Source organism: Meleagris gallopavo, chromosome 12, assembly GCF_905368555.1.
Source record: "Meleagris gallopavo chromosome 12, MGAL_WU_HG_1.1, whole genome shotgun sequence".
Taxonomy (NCBI): domain Eukaryota; kingdom Metazoa; phylum Chordata; class Aves; order Galliformes; family Phasianidae; genus Meleagris; species Meleagris gallopavo.
In genome coordinates this window covers 6,310,024-6,332,198 of record NC_139415.1, presented here as the reverse complement: position 1 = coordinate 6,332,198, position 22,175 = coordinate 6,310,024, and the positions used below count along the sequence as shown (strand labels likewise).

At 37.2% G+C, this 22,175-nt stretch overlaps 1 protein-coding gene across 1 annotated transcript in view; it reads right to left on the bottom strand.

Moving 5' to 3' along the window:
* The window catches only part of ADAM10 (ADAM metallopeptidase domain 10), a 42,411-nt gene that overhangs the window by 16,948 nt on the left and 3,288 nt on the right, over positions 1-22,175 (bottom strand). The window contains exons 2-4 of the mRNA XM_085233886.1: positions 14,031-14,181; positions 6,161-6,279; positions 5,020-5,178 (exon numbers count right to left, since the gene is read on the bottom strand). Coding sequence (XP_085090012.1) covers positions 5,020-5,178; positions 6,161-6,279; positions 14,031-14,181 — 429 coding nt within the window. The remainder of the gene's footprint in view (positions 1-5,019; positions 5,179-6,160; positions 6,280-14,030; positions 14,182-22,175) is intronic.

Sequence of the window (22,175 nt, the reverse complement as noted above, 5' to 3'; positions counted from 1 at the left end):
TTATTACCCCCAACCACACTTTTACAAGTATTAGAAGAAATCATGTGGCTGTCTAGTTTAACGATAAATTAGCTGAAACAAAACGTAGTTAACATTTTCTGAAAACTGGATCCTTTTCCAGGTTCAAAATATTTGCAGCAATTATAAACATTGCTTATTAGGAAATAGCCTAATTTAATAAGCATGCTTAAAATTTCAGCTTAAGAGCAACTAAAACCTTGCAGCTGCATATTCTTCATTACCATACTACAACTCAACTTTATCTTTCATAAAGATGTCCAAATACAGTATTGTAGTTCAAAGTGAATTTAAAGCCTGAATTTTATAGAAGCTACCCTAATATAAAACAAAATCACTTTTTCTTCAATAAACTTTATGCCTATTTCTTTTTACTTCTGTTTGCCAAAGACGTTGTTAGCAAAATCTTTATTTTGCATGGAAGGCAATTTCCATCCAAGTTTTGATTCTAATAAGGATTACAGTTTAAATTAAAAGAAATATGTATCTTCAGAGGGACAACTACAGAAATACAGTCATTAGTAGCTTGAAAGTCCTACACTTATTAAATAACTTGTCCTTTCACTATTTTACACAAGTGGTCATGAATTATAGTTATTCAAATGAGTTTATTTATTTTCTTATTTTTTTCTTCATATTAGCTTCCCATGTTTCCAATTCTAACTGCACAAGAGTACTGTTTTATAACTGTGGTCTCATGACATTCCTCCCAGTATGGCTTGTCCTAGCACTAGGCCAGAGAAACCAAGTGAGACAAAATGTTTACTACAAGCCACCTCATTCCTGCATGAATTTGAGTAACTATTTGGTGTAATGTTGGCCTTGCTATCCCCAACAAACAGCACTGCTTGATCACTGCTGAGATCTGCATCTTTGGGTACTGTGGCTCCCATTGCTAGACTGGAGCTATCAAGAGCAAAGGATTATAGATATGACCCTTCCCATCTCTATTCTCCAGCATTTAATTTAAATGTAATTCTCATTGCCTGCTTTCACATCACTATTTATCCCTACACTAAGGGCATGTTATACAGTGCCTATTTCACAAGGACAGGACTTAGGGACAATACTGTCTTGCTGCCAGTACACTTCACCTGTGCAAATCCACCACAGCTTCAGAGCAACTCTTCCAAGTGGCACCTCTAGGAATCCACAGAAATCACACGGAAAAAAATGACCATACAGCATATTTTTTATCAGCATAAAATGCCATTTTATATTATCAGCACACTTCTATTCATACTCTGTAACATTGACAGCTGACAGAACAGTACTAGAAAAAATTGCTCCCAGTGAATTACACAAGCTAAGCAGTCTTCCAGCTGTATCTTGTTTCCCAACGAAGTTAGGAGATACCTTAATACATTTCCAATACCGACCAGCTGCAATTCAAGGAAATATTTCCCACCTCAAAAAGTAGTTTCTGGAAAGAAACACTTCAAAAGTATAACCATTAAAATTATTTTAATAAATGTACATTAAACATTCTGCAAGAGCAATTGCCAAGGTTTTGTATGTGCTGGGAAAAACAAACTCAAATGACAGACTTGCATCCTCTCTGCTAAAAAGAGGAGGTAAGGTTATTTAGAGTATAGTTTGGGAGCAAGTCTTGTTTACAGAGAAAGTTGCAAACAAAGCTTTCTTATTTCAATACTGAGTTACTCCTGAACTGGAAAGGCACTGTTCTCTGTTCATCTTCCAAGACATGTTATTTCCACCATCCCCTGCAGAAGTTTCCTCGCTGAAGAAGCTAGACAGGAACTACACTGTGTCAGATGACTGGGAGACAGAAGTCTGACCCACGTTCTTGCGGTGCTTTTAATGGTTTTGAGAAGTACAGCCTTCAGCTGGCTCTTGGCTTACCCCTACACCACAGCCCTAAGAATGGATCATGAGAAAACACATGCTTTACCATCAGAAGGGCTGCTGCCAGTCACGTTCAACTGAAAAACACAAGCAGCCTACTTTCCACCACAGTCTATAAAGGCATAACTGAATTAGAGGGTCAGTTCTCTAACTAAAGAAAATCCTCAGGTAAAACTAAAACTTCATTTCTCTTCCTCCCTGTTGTTAAAATTTTTTGGTTTTCCAATCTCTATTTTGGTACATTCTGACACAACGTTAAGATGACAGTAATAATAGTACTAAAATCAAGGGCAAGAGTTTTAAATTTCATTCTTATTTAACTAAATGGCAGAAAGGTTTAAGTTACTAATGATACATACAACTATAGATTCTCAAATGAACTGAAAGAATTTTTATTAAAAAAAAAAAAAAAAAGGCACTACCTGACATAAAAGACTCCCGATCACATTTTCTGCTTCTATCCGTCAGCAAACAGTATAACCTGTGGAGTATTCAGGTTAACTACTTAATGGATACTACATCTGGGGCAAGGACATGATACCAAGATTTCCTTGAAAATGATGAAAATTCAGTCCTACAATAGCCACACGGTCTGACCAACACTAGCAAGAGCAATGGTGTCAGAACAAAAGATCAAATTTAAGCAGATGGGGAAATCTGTATTAAGGGTTGTTTTTTTTTTGTTTTTGTTTTTTTTAATAGGCAGTCTGTCACACAGATCCCATGAAAACTGCCAAGTAAACCTTCATTATCATATTGGCAACCACAATATGAAAGAAGCCCAAACAAATCAAGTTCTCAAACAATACACAGGCCGCAATGGGCAGTTAATTCAGCAGACGCGACGCAGAACTACAAAATCTTCTACCTTCTGTTCTCAGTTGTGGAGTTCCTCCAAGACCACACAGAATTAAACAGAGAATTAAATGACAAATTTCATTTTCCTGAAGTTCTGAACGGGCTTTCCTGTCTACTGCTGATTTGAGGAAATATGCAACCAGTTTTGTATTTTACAGTATGAACTCAGGGATACATTTACAGCATAAAGGATTTAATTAAAGTAAATGAAGTCCCAATGAAACCTTAACTGTTAAAGAAAGCAGTCTCCAAAACATTTTAATGAAAATAGCAGTTTGCATCTTTCTTGCACTAGATTATAAAACTGTTTGATCGGGAGTGGTTTAGATACTGAAATCATTCAAGTTGTGTTTCAAGTCATGAATAGAAGGCTGCCTTCCACCATATCCACTGTAACATAGACAAAAGCTGCCTTATAAAGTTGACAATATAATCCCCATTTACAAAAAAACCTTTTGTTTAACTACTGAATAAGACCTCATTGAGATGCTAATCATATGTTGCATTGTGATTTCTGAAAGGCACTAAAAAGCATATTGTTTCAAAAGGCTAAAATGCTCCTGACCAAAAAATATCCCAAATAAAAGCAAAGATTCCACCCCCTCCCCCTCTCTCCCAGATTAGTAATGTGAGTATTTTTGTTGCCTTTGTGTAAGATGCTAAAAGTTTGCCTCTATTTTACAAGAGCTAGCTTAAGTTAATACAGTAACAGATCAGAGTGTTTGCCTTCATTTTTAAAGCTACTGTAAAGTCTTTTTTTTTTTTTTTTTGAGCTGAAGTTCAATGCAAAAATAGCTCTTATGAAAGGCATAAAAATGTATTCTCAAAAGGACTGTTCAGAAAGCAAAAGAAGCAGCTGTACACTTCAGGTATTTCAGACCACAGCAATCACAGAGGTGCATGGGATACCAAAGCAAAGCATACCAAGAATCAGAAGGATGCACATCTGACTCCGCACCCACAACAACTAATCAGAGTAGCACATTTTCTAATAGCACTGCTTAGAATTAGCTGCACGATGGGCTACTTCCAACCATGCTGAGCGAGCAGCAATGCTCATTCTTTTGGTGATACGGAAGCCCTATTATGCTGCTCCTTAAGTGTGATTCTCTGGAACAGACAGAGACATCTCTGATAATCTGATTTTGTTTCTAACTGAAGGCTCTGATAACATTAGATTCAAGGGCAAAAACAGTGAGGCAGTATACTACCATCTAAATAAACAAAAATACATATTTCCATCCACTGTTCCATCCACTTTAGTAAAATAATATGAACCAAGTTCATTATTAGCTTTCTCCAGCTTTCAAGTAATTCGTTTACAACAGACATCACTTCTACAAGGCAGTCATTTTCATGAAATCAAATTATTTGCTCCCATAAAGTACAGTTTGGTTTCTTTCAATAGCTGCTATCAGAGATGATAGCATCCTCAGTTGCCCACTTGTTACTTCATTCCCAATTACAAGTCTTGTAAGTAGCAGGAAGATGCACGTTTAGGTAGTCAGAAAACATGTGGTGTTCAAAATGTTACTAAATTTGGTGTACTGCGTTCATTCAAAAGCTCCATAAAATTATACAAGTTATGTAATTTGTACCAGCTGAAGACACATACATGCAAAGGTAGGTAGAGTGCAGAAATCTGATACATCAGTTTCAAGAGCATAATAACATTTCCATGATATTTTATTGTCTTTCTGTGCATTTCCATTCAAAGCTAGGTTAATCGTGCCATACTCCTTAAGTAGTATTCCCCATATGTTTCCATCAGCTTCAACGCCCAGCAGAGCTTTTTAAAGCAGGACATACACTGCATCTTCTAATGAGCTATCTGAAGACCTCTGAACCCATACACACAGGTGAAGCTTTTATTTTTCACAAGCATCACCTTTATTCGTTGTTTTTTAAGTGCATGGTGACTTGAACTTAAATTGCCCTTTCTTTTTCAGGTCACAAGAAAGAGCAATCAGGACATTTTAAGGTGGCATTTTTCAAAACAACAACAACAAAAAAAACAAACTACAGAAAATACACTGCTTATGCACTTAAACCTGACTATTAAGAATTTCCTAAAGTGGAAGAATAAGGAAAACTCACTTGGGCTTGTCAAAAATCTCTTTCACACAATAACTTCATATAAATCACTCTAGGACATCACGATTCACTCTGTCACATGCAAGCTGAAGTCTCACTTGATGCTTACAAACGGCTTATAGTTTTTGACATTTAATAGAAAAAAAAATTATTTCATCTGTAGCACAAAAATGAAGTACTCACTGATATCATCTTCATGATAAATGACAGAGTGGAATGGTAGAGTTCTGTCCTTAATATATCTCTCTGCTGGCTCAATATAAAAGGTCCCACTGTGAGTTTGGATGAATCCTTCAAATCTTCCATCAATAACAGACCCATGGCTAAAACTTCCCTGCTCACCTGTTAATGACAGAAAGTGACTTTTAAAAAAACCTTACCCTTTTAAAGGCATTCAGTACCATGCAAACTTCAAGCATACACTCCATGCAAGGTTTTAATCAGACAGTGCTAAGGAATGATAAAAGCATAATAATCTTGACTGTGAAGCAGTTTCCAACTGCCTAAAACCTATGAACTATAAAATAGTAATATACTGTATGACAGGAGTAAGATATTCTTAGAGAAAATTGTGTCTAAACTTTTAAAGACTAAGAGTATTCAACAGTAAGAAATGCAGTTGCTCCAAAATCATAAGTTCCTCTGTTTAACAACTTTGACATCTTCCGTACGGATCAGATGCATAAAGGACAAGTTTAAGAGGCATGCAGCAGAGAACTGAACTCCATGTCTTAAGGGTGTCAGACATACAGCATTTAATCTGATATTCAAGTGCTATTTTTATACATATATTCATGCAATTATAAAACAACACTGAGCGTATACTGAATTCTAAAAGCTTTCACAGGAAAATGTATCTTTCAAGGCACTCTTTTCTTTTCAAACGTAGCTTTCTTAAAACTGTAGTTATGTTTAAATGTGGGATGGACTGAATACATGCTTGAGACATTCACAACCCTTCAATTCCTCTAAGCACAGTACCTAATTTTGCTTTATTTATTTTTTGAATGCAACTTTTAAAATATATAAATATATTGGACTTTTTCTATAAAGAGTAAGTTCACAAACAGCTCAATTTCAATTTCTATGGATGTACAGTTAAGTGTTAGGTAAAAATAATCATTTCAGTATGCCTTGTCAGAGGATAAAAGTGGAGGGAATTTTATTTAGATGCATTACTGAAGTTTAATAATGAAGATAACCTAACAATATGGATATACACTCGTATGTATATGTACTATTAAAACAATGTTTTACAATGTTTTGCACTTTACAGTGTTTTACAATGACTGCACTTTAATTCATTTTAAAGTGGTGTACTTACCATAAATGTGTCCAGTGTAAATATGGGAGGTATCATAATCAATTACTTGGTTTGATGTTTCTACTTTAAAATCCTCACTAAAAAGAGATGTATCTCTCTTCATTCGAAGGTTGAATTGTCTAAAATGAAAAAAAAGAGATAATAAACTGTCCTTAAGCCTCAACTACAAAAGCACAAAGTACTTCTAACCAATGTTTTCACACAGAGAGATTTACAGAATTTGTGAATTTTTCTATATAAAATATTTATACTGTACAAGAATTAGATTACAGCCTAGAAAGATTTGCTCAAGCAAGACTATTTTGATGCTTTTGATAAAAGTAGTCAAATCTACAAGGTTTAAAGAACACTGGGCTTTAAATCTAAAATGCTGACTTTGATTTGCTCTGATTCCTCCAGACAGACACAGATGTAACTAAAGGGAAATTTTTACCATCAGACAACTGAGAAGAAGAACAAACAAGAGTTACCAGTTTATTTTATATCCACTGCCAATATATAAATACCTGGGCTGCCCCAAAAGCAACACCTCCTATTTTACTATGCTGGCCCACAACTTCAGGGAGGATGTTGGTAGTACAGCAGTAGAGGCTGAACGCTCCCACCAATATTCCACTCCATTTTGTTGCTATGCAACAGATGGCAGCAGAGGGGCAGTCTGACAAAATGGCCTCTGACACTGAAGTGTGGATGAAGCAAAAGTGTGAAACTCAATTCCACTACGCAGAAAAAATGGCACCCACTGACATTCACTGACACTTGCTGAATGTTTATGGAAACAAAGCAGTGGATGTCAGTATGGTGAGGCAGTGGATGGCACACTTCAGCAGAGGCAACAGTAGGTCACCTGTGCTGGTGCAGATTTCCATGAGCACAGCATGCAGGCTCTTGTACATTGCTGGCAAAAACACACAGCTAATGATGGTGGCACTGTCAGAATAGTGTTTTGTAGCTGAGAATTTATTCTATCAACTAGTGTTATTATGCTTTGACTAACTGTTGAAGTTTCCATGGAAATAAATAAGAGGCATTACTTTCAGAGCAACCTACATAAAATGTAAACAAAATGGAAGCAAGCTACTTACTGTTACATCTGAAACTCAAACATTCATAACAAAAGAAATAAAGTAACCACTTTTTAATGCATCTGAAACATACTCAAAATATATCTTCCATTCTCACTTGCACATTATAATGACACTACAGTAATAAATATTTCAGTATTGTACATTACAACACAATATTACAGATAAAGAAAAAGCCATGCCTACACTTGAAAAATGGTACGGGCTCCTTAGTGACTCATGTTGACTATTCCACCATGCATTCACAATCAAACTACCTCTATCTATTATTGCTGCCACAGTGAAAATGAAACTTCCAAGAAGCTTCACCACTAACGCACCACCAGAGGAGAGCATCTCCCACAAGGTTAGGAAATTCTGAGATGCGGCTAGCAGATGTGGAAGATTACTTCAGCAACTCCTTGAGATGCTCAGGCTTACAGCCAGGACTGCCAGTGCCCACATCATGGTCTCAACATGGATGTAATGTAACTGGGCAGATTTTCCTGTTAGAATGAAGAAATGATTCACTATAGATGCATTTGAATATTAGAATCACTCACTGAAAAATTCAAACAGGTAAAAGCAATTCACATCCTCTTAGCAAGGCCTACAACAGACAGCTGTTATATTATCACCTACATACTTAAATAATAATAATTTTCCACTAAGTAATGCCTCTACTATCTCTGAAACACTTTTTTTGGTGACAGATCATGAAGATGACAAAATAACATCCATGAAAGCATCCCAGGATGGAATGTGCAGTGCATTTTTCTAGGAGAGGGAAAAAAAAGCAACAAGAGGCTAAACGATATTGTATGGTTCTTCAAAACAGAAATTGGAAATGACCAGGCAGACAAAATTAAGACTAGCAATAAGAACTCAAAGAACCTCGCTCAAGAAGTTTCACTTACTCTGTAACACCCTGCTCAGTACCTTCAAAAGTTTAAGTTTTCTGTGACCAAATTCCCCATAGTTACTAAGGATCAGACTTTCTTCAAGGATGTCTGAACTGAAATTAAAAGACCAGATATCTTCAACACTTTAGAATAGCTCTCCTCCATTCTCTAATATCTGATAGAGACTTTTTACTGGAATAAGTCTATAGTTTTGTGCCGGTGGTGAGCTGAAACATTTAGTAATCCCACCAAGAGCACCTACGATGGCATTTTCTGGAGAAGACAGTAAGCTTCCAGAAAAAAAGAAAAAAAATACCCAAGTGCAAAAAGGTTACTTTGCTGTTATGCTTAAATGAATACCACTACAAAAAAAATTCAATTAAAAAGATACAGGAGAAATTGCCAATATGCTTCTTACAAATGACAAATTAATTACACTGAAAGAAAGATGCCAGTTTATAACTGTGGAAACTCCAGATTGTAATGACTGCATCAAACAAATGTATGGCTGGCATGAACCCCCCAAAAATCCAACTCATCATTCTTTCAAAGACAAAAATCAAGAATGCATCCACCAACGTCAGTAATATTTCCCATCTGTCAGTAAGAGATTTCCAAAGACCCTACAGAAAATCCATTTCAGTATCTTATCTGATACAGAAGCTTACTTAAATTTTTCTGTGAATTTCTTCAAAGTCAGTAGCTGTTCCCCTTTATTAAGGTTTCTGTAAACTAATCTCTATCCCTCTCAAAACGATATGGAAGAGAACAAGTCTCAGTTTTCTTTCCCTATTTACATCTGTAACTTGGTGAATTCTTCCATGGAGAGGAGGTCCCAGAGAAGAACCACTGATTCCTCCATACCATTAATCATCTTGATTTCCAAATCTAGCCACAGTGGAATAAGTAAGAGGCATCAGAAGGTGTTTGTGGGGATTTTTGTAGCTACCATTTCTATTGTGTACATAGAGTTCTCTGTGTTAGCACTCTGAACACTGTAGCCTAGTATTCCCTAGGCTAGTGAGATATCAGACAGAAGGTAATTGCTTCCAGAATAAATAATGCTTTTTCCACATCTACTAACTTGCATAAGACATTCCACAGCAGTAGGACTGTCTAGGATAGAAATAAATCAATCAAGAGCAAGATTTGACCTTTCCTGTTGCTGCTTCTGTCTTACATATACCTGCTAACTGATAGAGCAACAAGGCATTCTTTAGTTACCGCATGACTGCTTCTTCAGTGGAAGCCAAAATTTTTGGTAAAGTTGTTGACACTGTTACATAATTAACTTTGTTAAAAGCTACATTTTGCCATGCCTTACTCATTAATTGCAGTACCTTGAGACTATCAGGAAACAGACTCTGATGTTCCCTTAGTCTACCTCAGGGAGGCTATCAGACTCACAAGCACACAATGATAACTGAAGAAAAATAGCTGATAGTGTCACATTTAGTTAAAAAACAGTAGTTTCCCATGGGCTCCAGTTATTTCAATTCTGTGCTCTAATCACAGAGAAAGCAGGGTTTTTTTAATTAATAAATTTCTAAAAGGCGGCTATGTGCATGTGCTGACAGCATTTGACAAGAAGAATATAAAAGGTACACAGGTTAAGAATTAATGCTTGATCTATTATTCCATTTGTTTTGATTATGAGTTACCTTCTAAGGTCAGTGATTCTGTCATGATGAAACATTTGACATATGATATATTAGGACACTGATAGGAAGCCAATATATTGCTTTCCAAAACTAATGAAGAAAGATATAATCAGCAGCATGAAAGAAGGAAACTAGGTGGTTTTCTTTTCTTTTACTACTCATAAACTATATCTACTTTTGAGGATGTATTTATTTTACGCTGTTCCCATTTACTATTAAACCCACACAATGTATTCCATCATCATCTAATTGACAAATCCCAAGGTCCTTCTACCTGTACTAAAGAAAATATCTGAAACAGCAGGTGATGGAATCTCTGCACTTATCTTCTATTAACCATCCAGATGTGGACAGAAGGAACTGTCCTTTGGTAAGTATTTATATTAAAAGTGTACAACAGTATCTATAGCATAAAAACAGGGAGCAGTCCCAACCAGAATGCTCACAGCTAAGGTCTGTGGTTAATGCCTGTATAGCACCACTTCTGATTGCCGCTCATTTCTTTCCAGATCTCCAGAAGACAGACCTGCTAAGCTTGTTATTCCAGAAGATAAGATTCTAAGGAAATGCAGCCCTCATTTTAAACAATCTGCCACTGATTATTTTTCATATACGTAGCTGTCAACACATAAGCCAGCTCAGATAACAGAAACCATTCAAATCAGTTAACAAGTAGCTACATGTTTAGTTTACACTCTTATAACTTAGGTCAATTATTTCTCTGTCCTGAAGAGTACAGTCTTCTATTTTTAAGAGCAGATTAATCTTTACCCAGGGTTGAGAATAAACTCTTCTTTTTTTTCCCAAGTAAAAACTTTTAGTAGGGAGAATTAAATGCAAATTCTGTGTCACCTGGTTTCCTGTTAATCCAAAATAACCTCCCCACCTCTATTTATAAGGTTGACAACATACATACTGTGTCAGGTTCTAACAATTAAAAACGAGGTGGACAAAAAAAAAAGCCGAACTTAGTAGCTCCCTTTGGGTAGTCCCCTTTATTTTTATAACCTGCTCAGTCAATAACTATCTTATTAAAGAACTAACTTGTTATCTCTAAATAATGAAGGGCAATAAAATGGATAACAAATTACTGTAGAACAGAGAATAAAAAAAGTCAAATGGTTACACCAGAAACAGCACAGCTCGTATCACATAGCAAGCCTCTACAAGCATTTATGTAGAGCAATCACAAATGGTGGTCAGCAGCTGATACAGCAGAACTTCTGAGTCCAGATAAACTGTCTCAGGTGAAGCCTAAAGACGAGGTTGTTCCAGCTGCATCAACTGACACAGCCTCAGTCTTTATGGCACTTTATTCCTATGAAACTGATTTTTAAGATTTGAATATGTTGAGCTAAAAAACCCTGGAATTAGCTGCAATGACTTCTAAGCACAAATTTAAACACAGAGAAGGATTTTTACTCTTGAAGTCCATATTTTCCAGATTTTATAGAAACAATCCAACAGTATTAAACAACTGAAAAAGTATTTCCAAGCATAACCATATGAAGGGCCTTTTTATCTCTATTGCTTACAAAGAAGTGATGGTGCAAGTATATTGCAAGCACTTTCAGTAACAATTATTGTAAGGACTATGTAGAGACCAGATGTTCTAGTAGCAGCTTGGAACTCAACAACTTACAGCTTTTTTTTTTTTTAAATATAGTTTAAGGTTAAAAAAAACCTATGAAAAATGGTAATTAAATTGCAAAACATCTGAAAAAAGCTCTTGGTGTACCTTTAATTTAGAAATAAAATGTTATTATGTGTTTAAGTACCGCTTGAAAAATTCTACTTGTTCACTCATGTTGCACAGGCAGCTTGAATAATTCAGAGCCAACAACAAGAATGGGACAAAGTGGCTGCAGATTGGTGTTTCAAAGCACAAACCAGGAAAAAAAAATAGAAAGTGTAAGTTATTAGAAGGGCTGACAGCACAGATAAACACTGCCTAGAGGTAGTTTCTTCATTCTTTCAGTGTCAGGAATTCTTATTTTCTAAAGCTCAGAGATCATCCAACACTAGGCAAGGTTTTCAAATTCTGTCCTCAAAATGTAATTTCTAATAGTGAAGTATCCAGCATATTTTTGACATCTGCAGTTGATGGGAGCTCAGTTTCAGATATTCTGCAATATACTGCAAATGCCTATACTGAAAAAGATATAGCTCTGCTATACTCAGTAAGTTAAAGACAGTAAATATGTATTTAGTACACATTTGGTTTAGTCAACCAAGACTGAGCGTACAAAGTCAAATATATCCTTTCAATTTTAGTCATGTTCCAACATAATTTTTGGAATTGCTGACATTACCTTGACATACAAAATGAAGTTATATCACATTAAATTATTTCACTGTATTGCAGCCTAGTGCCATAAGCATTGCTTATTCCATTTACGTACTTTTTTCCCCCCCCAAACTAATACTAACACTGCAGTCACTAATTTTGCGTGAATCTTCCTCAGGCCCTCAGGCCCAAAGGGCACCTTAAATTAATTCACACCAAAACATTCAATGTAAAATGGCATATGTGAGATACACAACTGTACTGCTTTAAAACAATATGAACTACAAAACCCTATCGTTTTAAAAATTCCTACTTACTTCAAGACTTTCAGGAATAAGCACATTTTGCACCATTCCTAAAGCAACAATATCAACTCATCTACAGTACACAGTTAATAATTCAGAAGAATTCATAGCCTACTTTCAGTGATCTTAAGTGCCATATGGATCTAGTGTTTTAGCATCTAATAACAGCTGATTTGTTTGAATTCAGGCATTAAACCAGACATTTTTATTCTAAATCCTCCAATAATAAGAATTTTGAAGAGATTGTTTTTAAACGTATACTCTGATTTTTCAGATGAAGATTAAATAAGGAAAGTTTTCTCAAACAATGTTTGAGAACAATGATGCAACATAAAAACATTTGTGATCCAGCTAGCTCCATTTGCTACTTCCAGCAGTGAACTGCAGTAGATACTTGGACAGCTTCTGCATTGTTTCGTATCTCCATAAGGCAACCATTTCATCAGAAGCCAACTCAAAACAAAGACCTATATTATAAAAAGAATTTAGCAGGAAAGGCTACTGATTGTCTGTGAAGATAAGGCAGAGTTAGCAACAGCGTGACTATCAACTAAATAATAGAATTATTTGGATTAAGATCACACCCAAAAACATGGATTTAAGGAGAGGATTTCAAATTTAGGACTTTGGTTCCTATTCTAAAGCAGCTGCAAATACACCCTAATGCTCGCCTTCTGGAAATGTGCACTGAAATTCAGTCATTGTCCATATGCTTCCAATAGCAACACTTCATTCCTTCAAGAAATTACAAGCTAGTGCAGAGGGAGAATATTTACTCAAATGAACATTCCAAGCACAGATTCAAAAGACGTGGTATTACCTTTGCTCTGTCAAGTTTCCTCTGTTTCTAGATATGGATAACAAATATTTATCAAGATTAGTTATTTCCTTTGTAACTGAAATAATTAGACAAGCAAGGGTGTTACACATTCCTAAAAAATATATTAAGGTAATGGTGTTGCACAGGATGCAGTCAGCAAAAAAGCAAAGACAAATACTTTAACTTACTTTCTCTTTCTTATCAATTATATAAAAAAAACAAAGTAGGAAGCAGCACTTTCTAAATGAAATCCACAAATAATACTTCCACTACTCACACTGACTATCCAACTTCACTATTTGAAGAAATTTCAATCAGAAATTAAATGTATGGTTAAGCAGTCTTGTAACAGCAATTATGTTTTCTCCATGTCAAATAATTGCTAAGCTATACAGAAAAATGCCATTTTACTACACATGAAACAGAACACTCCGGGGCCAAATTTGTAGTTTGGAATGCAATTTGAAACCGTGCATTTCCTCAAGTAAACCAAATCCGCTCAAATTCAGCATAGTTTTTGTAAACAAATATGCCATGGCTGCACAATAAAGTCAGAATCTGCTGAAATTCTGTTCCCAGTTCTACTCCTATTGAATCTTTGAAGTGCATTAACAGTTACCAGCACAAGTTTGAACGACTGATTACAAGCAGCAATTTAACATTTATACTGGACACCAGAGCAAACACTTGCTATGAACTGCCAATATTGCATTTTAGTATATTCCCTCAGACATGAATAACTATATTTCAGTATTTATATATCACTATAATTAAAAAAAACCCATAAAACTGAAATGTTTAAAGCAAATACCTTTTAGAAGCATCACTAACCTTCCATGAGCATGAAAGTCGAGGCGCAAGAACTGATCTTCATGCGATACTGCTCTTTTGGCACGCTGGTGTTTTTGGTGTAACAAATCCACATCGTAAGATAATCCTTCATAATGTCTAATGTATTTATTTAGAGGATTTCCATACTGGCCTGAAAAGAGAAAAAAGTAAAGGTTAGCAGGTTAGCATGCCTAGGAATTTACTAAGGTTACAACCACACTATGAGGTATGACATCTTGGAGCACAACAGCTGGCAACGAGAACCCAATTTTCACTCTACATGCATTTTAGCTATCTTTCTCAGTTCCTTGTACACTTCAGATTCATTCTACTCTGGTTCCACAGACTGAATAAACTTGCAGTTATAGTGCAGAGGTGGACACCTTCCACTTTCATTTCAATCAAAATTATTCCACAATGCAAACTACATCACTGTCGGTAGGAATGTTTGAGACATGTTTCACATCCAAACACACCAAGTTCAACAGCTTCACATCTTCCTTCTGGCTCCCTAAAAGAGCCATACATCCATTTTCACTCTGCTCTCGTGGCACACTGAAGTACTTGCTCAAGAAGTATACATTCCACACGCCAGATCGTCTAGTAAAATTAATAGCAAACCATGCCATTCAGAAATACAACATTTGTATAACAAGGAATGTTCCATCATGTGGGAAAGTTTTATTAAAGGTTCAGTTCAGTCTATTCTGAATATTTCCTTTTGCTTAAGAATGCTGATTTGCTTAAGAATGAATGACAGAAAGTGGAAAATGATTCTTGTCCTCCCGTCTTCAAGGTGGAAGATGGGAAGATGCAGAGCTGACCACAGTCACTAGCATTTGAGAGCTTTTTGCAGATCTAGAAACATGCACATAAAGGATGACGCTATCAGCCTTGTATTTCCACTAAACACCAGGTATTTCACTTCAACACAGTATTTTTCACACCAAGGTTAACATTAGTAGGTCAATAACATGATAGAAAACTTCTTGTGCTGCCCAGACACCTGTCAGATAGACTGCTGAGATTTGCTCAGATGCCTACCAAACAGCCCACCAGCTGGTAATCACAAAAGCAGGATCAAGGAGAAAGCTAACAGACTACTATTTTCCTCCAGGCAAGGAGCCACTCATACATATTATTGACTTCAAGATAATTCAGATTTTGGTCAACTCTTCCTAATTGATACACAGTTTCCATCCAGGATTCATGTTCTTAATAGTTAACATAGCCCACATGATCATAGAAACATACACGCAGTAAATGGAGAGCAGAGCACTCATTTAATGAGAAGTGTATTTTCATATCCCAACAACCCCCTGGGCCCCCATCCCCTGTCTATGCACATCCTCCACAGACACTCTTCACAAGAACATTTACTGCACTCCCAAATCAGATGCCATCAGTAAACCATCACACCTGAAAAATGCTGCATCTACTTGCCAGAAGTAAACACAGACTTTGTGTAGAGGATTAAGAGAAATTGATTCATTAACTGATTCATTGTGACCAAAAGAACAAAAAATATAGTTAAAGTTGAAGCAGTAGAATATGACGTGAAGGACAAAAAGACTACAGTAGGGGAGCAAACCACCCTAAAGCATAGGTAGCACATACAGGATTATTTTTGTTTGATGAAAACAGTTTTAAACAGTTTGAGTATTTTAAATGTACAATCATAAGGAATTATTTAGTTATCTGCAATCTACCACTTTCAAGAGCAAGTCACTTTGGTGGCTCTGGTTTCAAAGTCATATTATGTATGACAAGTCGTATCATGTTTCTTGATGTACTACACATTTAGCTTGGAAAGAATTAAACATATCAAACAATGCAGAATGATTCAAAAATTCAGAGTATTTGCACATTTTGATATTCAGAATACCAGCATGCAAACACTGGGTCTGAAACAAAGGCTCGCAGTATTCCTCTGCATCATCAGCTCCCCAAAGAGCTGATCCAAAGAAACAACTGCTCTTGAAGATCAGCTATTCATTACCATCACAGAAACTACTTTGGGGATCGCATCACCCAAGGGCAAGCACCAACTCTAGTGGTTATGCAAAAATCAATAGGCTGTCAATTTATTTCCAGAAGTAGTATTTACAGCTGTCAGCATTTAGTAAAAATCTCCATATGAGTTCTTCCCCATATGATCCCTTTGCTGCAGTGTTCCAAGTGTTTTGGAAAACTGTCTTTTTGCTGAAGTTCATCAGTCCCATCCTTTTGCAATCAGAGAAGCCACATGGTGACAGAGTGCACCAAATGCACCAGCCTCATTTTGACTAGCTGAGCACATCGCCTTCCACAAAAAGGTACCAAAGTTCATTTGTATTTCACTTATGAAAAGTGAAAAGATTAAGCTGATACAAAATCTGAATAGTCTCTTTTGAATGCTACAGCACAAAAACGGAATCTTATATACACTAACAATATAGAATTAGAACGGAGAACACAAGCAGAATGATTTCAAATTCCAGGTTGAGCCTGGAATCCTTATTTCCATATGGAGAAATACAAGAATTGTTTAAATATCATAGCACCTACTTAAGCACAACAGTATTTAGCACAGTGTTCTGAAGTCTGGGCACCCACAAATCAGTGGTATGATGTCAGGCATCACTTTCTGTTTCAGGGTTGCACAAAGCTTTTTTTTTTTTTTTTTCCTCCTTCCCTTCTTCATTTTCTATTTTGTTATTTCTCACACGGAATGTTGTTCTGTACATGTTTGCTCCACTTTTCCTGGCTCCAAACTGAGCTTCAAAGCCTTCCTTCCTCAACCTCCTTCTTACAGAGAACAAACATTCTTTAGTTTATGCTTCAGCCTTCTCAAGCTTCGCCTCAGTAATATAGAGCAAATAGTTACACTTTCACAAGGAAAAAAGTTATTGTTCTAACACCACAATTTCAGAAGCAAAAGTACAATCTACCTTTCCATGTATTTATTGTTGTGAGGTCTTCTTTAAATTAATACAATAAATTTCTCAGTGCTTCTATTCCTTTCCAAATGATTGATGTCTCACCTCCACACACCTCAATGAGCGATACAGAAAACGACTAAATAAATTAATACTTACAAGCTCATCACTTGCATTTAGTAGCAACATGCACAAGATGATACTGCCATCTCTCTTTAAAATTCAGGTAATGATATATGGCAGATAAATGCATTCAAATTTCCTCCGAGCACTGAAGACAAATGCTGCTTTGACAAATGCAGTCCAATAACAAAACTTCATTCTAATTTCCTCTCAGTCTCCAAATACAAGTCTGTTCTCACCCGAGAACTCGGTTTTACAGAGGCTTCTCAGGTGCCTTTAACATTCAAAAATTTGTGATTTAAGCATGTCTGCATTAATTGTAAATAAGAGACAAAACAAATCCAGAGCTTCAGCAAGCAGTATGAAAAATGCTGAGGGTGAAGAATGTTGCCCATGCTTACGTTTCTCTAACCAGTGTGGGCACACCCCCTCAAAAGGAAGCACAAACACCTCCTTGTGCAGAAGAACTTCCATAAACAAATCACCATTAGCCTGGGTCCAGTTGTTTTGTCAGACTGATGAACATACACTTACCTGACTGCCAGTACATGATTTCCAATTCCAGATATCAGCATTAAAGAAAAACTTCAGAATTAACTGGTGTCAGTTAAACTGAAGCTTTAATTTTGAAAGAAATGTAAGCTAGAGTATGACAAGTAACTCTAAAACTTCATCAAAACAAAGGAGTTAGTATGCTGCAGAACGTGCAGACTTCTGTGTTCTCTAATCCCAAGACTATTCAACAACTTAGCTTCCACTTTTCTGCAGTAGGAAAATACTATGAGTGTATCCATTACATTGCTTTGGGCCATTTTTCTCAGTTAGGCAAGGTACCCTTTAAAAAGCTTCAGGCACCCAGAAACGAGTTTTCAAGCATAACAACTTACTAAAGACCCAACAATGCTTTGCACCTGCTTCAGGTCTCATGAGCAGGTGGAAAGCTAAGCTGAGTCACGCAAAGAATAGTTTTAAAATGCTCCCTGCTGTAATAAGACTGCAAAAGACTTCTCATACTAAAAAGCCTTGCAACATGCTCTATGTTATGCTGAAGTTAAACCCTTCAGAAATCAAAAAGCAATTCCTTTTGCTAAAGTGAAGTTATACACTGCCCATAAAGGGCAGCAGTGCTATTTCTTTTCCCTTTCCTCAGAACTGTAAACACCAAAGCTACCCAAGCGCTTATGTTTTAAGTACTCTCACAGCCAGCACTTGACACAAACTCTCCCTGGCAGCTGCATCCCACCTGGAACACGTCATTTCACAGCTTTCCAGAAGATGGACTTCAGTCAGAGTTGAAATGAAATCTTCAACATACATGTTAACTTTCATTTGCAGAAGCAAGCAAAGTGCTACCACTGTTGCAGCAACCACAGTCTCTAACCAACACATGATGATTTTTTAATAAAACCACCTACAAATCAAAAATGATTTTCTTCTTCACAAAGGGAACTTAATAAGTAACTCAACTTCTGTAAGATAAAAAAAAAATTTCGTAAGATAAAAAAACTTCTGTAACGTACTGCAAAGTGCCATGGAAAAACTCCAGCACTGTTTCAGTGTCTCAAGTACTGGAGCACTGCTTATGTGCAAAAAAGGAATGGAAATTGAGTACTTGGTTTGCAATTGGAAAAGAGAACCCCAAGTGTTTGCTGAACAGAGTGTGGAGCACCTTGGAGGATGGACAGCCGTCCCTGCAACAGGCCAGACTTGGGAGTTCCTCTGTTGCAAGCAACGCCCACATTACCAACCTGGTAAGGGACAGTAACTGTGACCCAATCCATTGGAAGAAAGGGTCGGTGCCACCCTTCTCCCTTCCATACATGTGGAAATTAAAAATGAATAAAATCAGGTGTATGTATGATAGTTTTGAAATTCAGCAAATGCTGAATCTCACCTACTCCCCTCGTACATACAAACTACAGACGCATATGCAAAACTTCTCTTTTTGCAATAAATAAAAAGGACTACAACTCAAAGGTCAGCTGTGCACCTGCCATCTGAACACTGTCAGACAGAGGTCACGTTGAAACCAACAAATTTGTATTTTCTTTCTCCATCTCATCTCTTTTCATGTCTTCCTCTCCCTTCTCTGTCTGTCTCCCTCTTCAGGTTATGTAAGAATGTAATGCTATCATCGTAAGTTACTGGCAATAAGGTATAGAAAAATATATATCTACTCCATATCTTGTGCTAAATATCATGGCAAGTTACAAACAAACAATTAACCAATTGTTTGGCACCTTTTACCCTAATTTAGCCCAAGGGAATTTCAGAACAGCAAGAATCCCAACCTGACTGGGTTGAGACAGATGCCAACAGCAGTTTGCTGAGATGGAAAGACAATGTTTATTTCCAATACAGCACACATACTGGTACAAGGATGTCTCCAAATACTCTCGCCAGGATCTGTGCTCCAGACCACATGCTAGCAGCACCCCCACAGAACTGCAAGTACACCTTCAGACACGTACTAGGTGCCTCTCACAAAGGTGCACAAGGCAGACACATCCACCAGATACAGTTTCTGTAGTTACAAGATTCTGCACTGAGAAGGAAGAAGTCTGCTACAGAATCTGAGAGCAGCACAGCCCAACAACTGGTTACAATGGCACACACATAGATACAAAACTCTGATGAGCTCCTGTGACTACCTTGCTGTCATTGAAAAACTGTTGTTTTGGAGTGGAGACTCCAAGACACACGTATGAAAAAAAGCTGGCAACCAGCCTGCAGCAAGAAATACTGAAGCATGAGAAACCAGACGAAGCTTAAAACAGCTGTTCTACAAGTGTCATGTGTTGCCATCAGCTGAACATCAAAGACAGCACACCGCCTTTCCAGGCACTACAGTGCAATAAGCCAATGTTATACTTCAGGAAACTGCCAATCTAGAGGACAGCAGCTCTTTAGGATACAGATACCAATAGAACAGCCTTCAAACTGGACAGTACAGCCTTCTATGGACTTGTTAAACTAAATGCCACATTCCCTAAGAGAAAAATCCTCCAAGAACAAAGCTTTATATTCCTGGAATCAGAATTAAATGAAAGGAAGGACTTAATTTAAACAAGATTGGACAAAACATCCAGAGGTTCTGCCTACACATCTCAAGGTGATAGTCAATGAAGAAGACTTGTGAATGCACTAGAGTGCCTCAACACCAATAGAAAGCTCCAAGAATCTACAGTTGTCTCACTTGCTGAACAGCCACAGACCCCATTTGGACAGGCCTGAGATGTACTTTCTCACCTTCTACCTAAGCTCCACACATTACACAAAGGATTTTAGCTGTAAGCCTCTTGGCACACTTTGAGCAGCTATATATAACCGTTACCTGGTGGTCAATGCTGAACAACTTCATGTTCATTGATTGTGCTCTCCCTTCCCCCCCAGCTCCCAGTCTGCTAAGAATTCTTTCCCCTCTAGAAAAACCTCTGCAGTCTGCGGGAATAAAGCAAGGAAGGTAATGGACATACTGAAATCCATGAGACTAGGCAGGTTGCATCCAAGAGTGTTGAGGAAGCTGGTTGATGTGATTCTGGGACTACCATCTTTGAAAAGTCTTTGAGATAGAGGAAGGTTCCTGACAACTGGCAGACAAGTGTCATCCTATCTTAAAGGAGTACCTGGAGATCTACAGACTGGTCAGACCAACCTCAGTATCTGCAAAGGTTATGGAGGAAATACACATAGAAACTCACAGTACTGAAAGTCAGCAACGCGAACAGTTTCTCTGCATCATGGTAGAAGATGGTAACTGTCTATAAAATATATGGATAAATCAAGCGTGCACTGTTCTAAGAGGTGAAGACAAACAGATTAAGATTTGCACAACAACAGCAAATCGTTCAACTGCAATTCAAGATTGTTAGTGGAAAAAAACCCAAAATATTGCAAGACATTGTTCAGTGGTTAAGCTAACTTACTAGGCCACTCTTTATTGCAAGCATCATCGCTGATTCGCAGACCTGAAGTTCCAGCTTGTGATAAATACCCTTAAGATAATATTTATTGTAATTTTAATGAAGTTGTACTTTTCCAAGCTTTTAAATGTATAGTTTATGTTACTTTTAAAAAGTTCCCTTTATATGGAACTAGTATTAAGAAATGTACATAGCATTCAAATTCAGTACTTCTGTGCTGAAGTGCACCAAAAGCCAGTAACCCTACTATCTATTCCCCAACTAGAATTTCACCGAGCAATTAATCTGGGCTGTGGTTTCACAACTGCTAGCAGAAAGGCAGGTCCTGCTGCTCTTTTTCATCCATCCCATTTTTGCCCCTCCCTCGTGCTGGCACTAAAACTGACTGGACTGAAAAATGTATTTTCTTTTGCTCAAGACAGTTTTTGGTGAAGCGAATGACCAAAAGTGATTCACTGAAAACTCACATTTAAGGCATAGTTAGCAATGTATCACCAGAGTAACTGATGTCTGCTTCATTTTTACCCTCCTTTTCCCCCATTCCTATGCTCTTCCCGAACCTGTCCCTGCACAGTAAACCAGCAGAGGTTAAATGTCTGGCAAGAAAGTAGTCATTTCTTCCACTTCAGTTAGCAGGTTGAATTGGCTCCTCATGCCATCAAACAGCAGAGGGAGCGAAGGAGGAGCAGTGGAAGTGCATGACCAGGGAAAGACCACCAGGCACCAGCTCAGTAAGTAGCTCAATAGAGTGGCTCCTCCTTATTGCATCACTGAACCTTTAGATCCTTTTAAAAGCAATAATAACTACAGTCTTAGGTTCTTGAGTGGCAATATTTCAAAACTATCATACATACACCTGATTTTATTCATTTTTAATTGCCACGGGCATTTCTGAAATAACTTGACAGCTGCCTTTACCAGACACCATCTCACGCAGCCATATAAAATCTCAAGTGCTTTAATTGTAAATCCCAGATACGTGCTAAAGCCTGAGAGCCATTTTAACGAAGGCTGGTGTTCTTCTCCATCTATAGCAAGGATGCAGACTTAACCACTCAGATGCTGACAGTTTATAAACGCCTTCCCACAACTCCCCCATGTGTTCAGAAAAGAATTTCTTGTGTGCACAGTGGGAAATAGGCTGTCAATATCCAGCAGCACAAGGAACTGAAACACAAAAG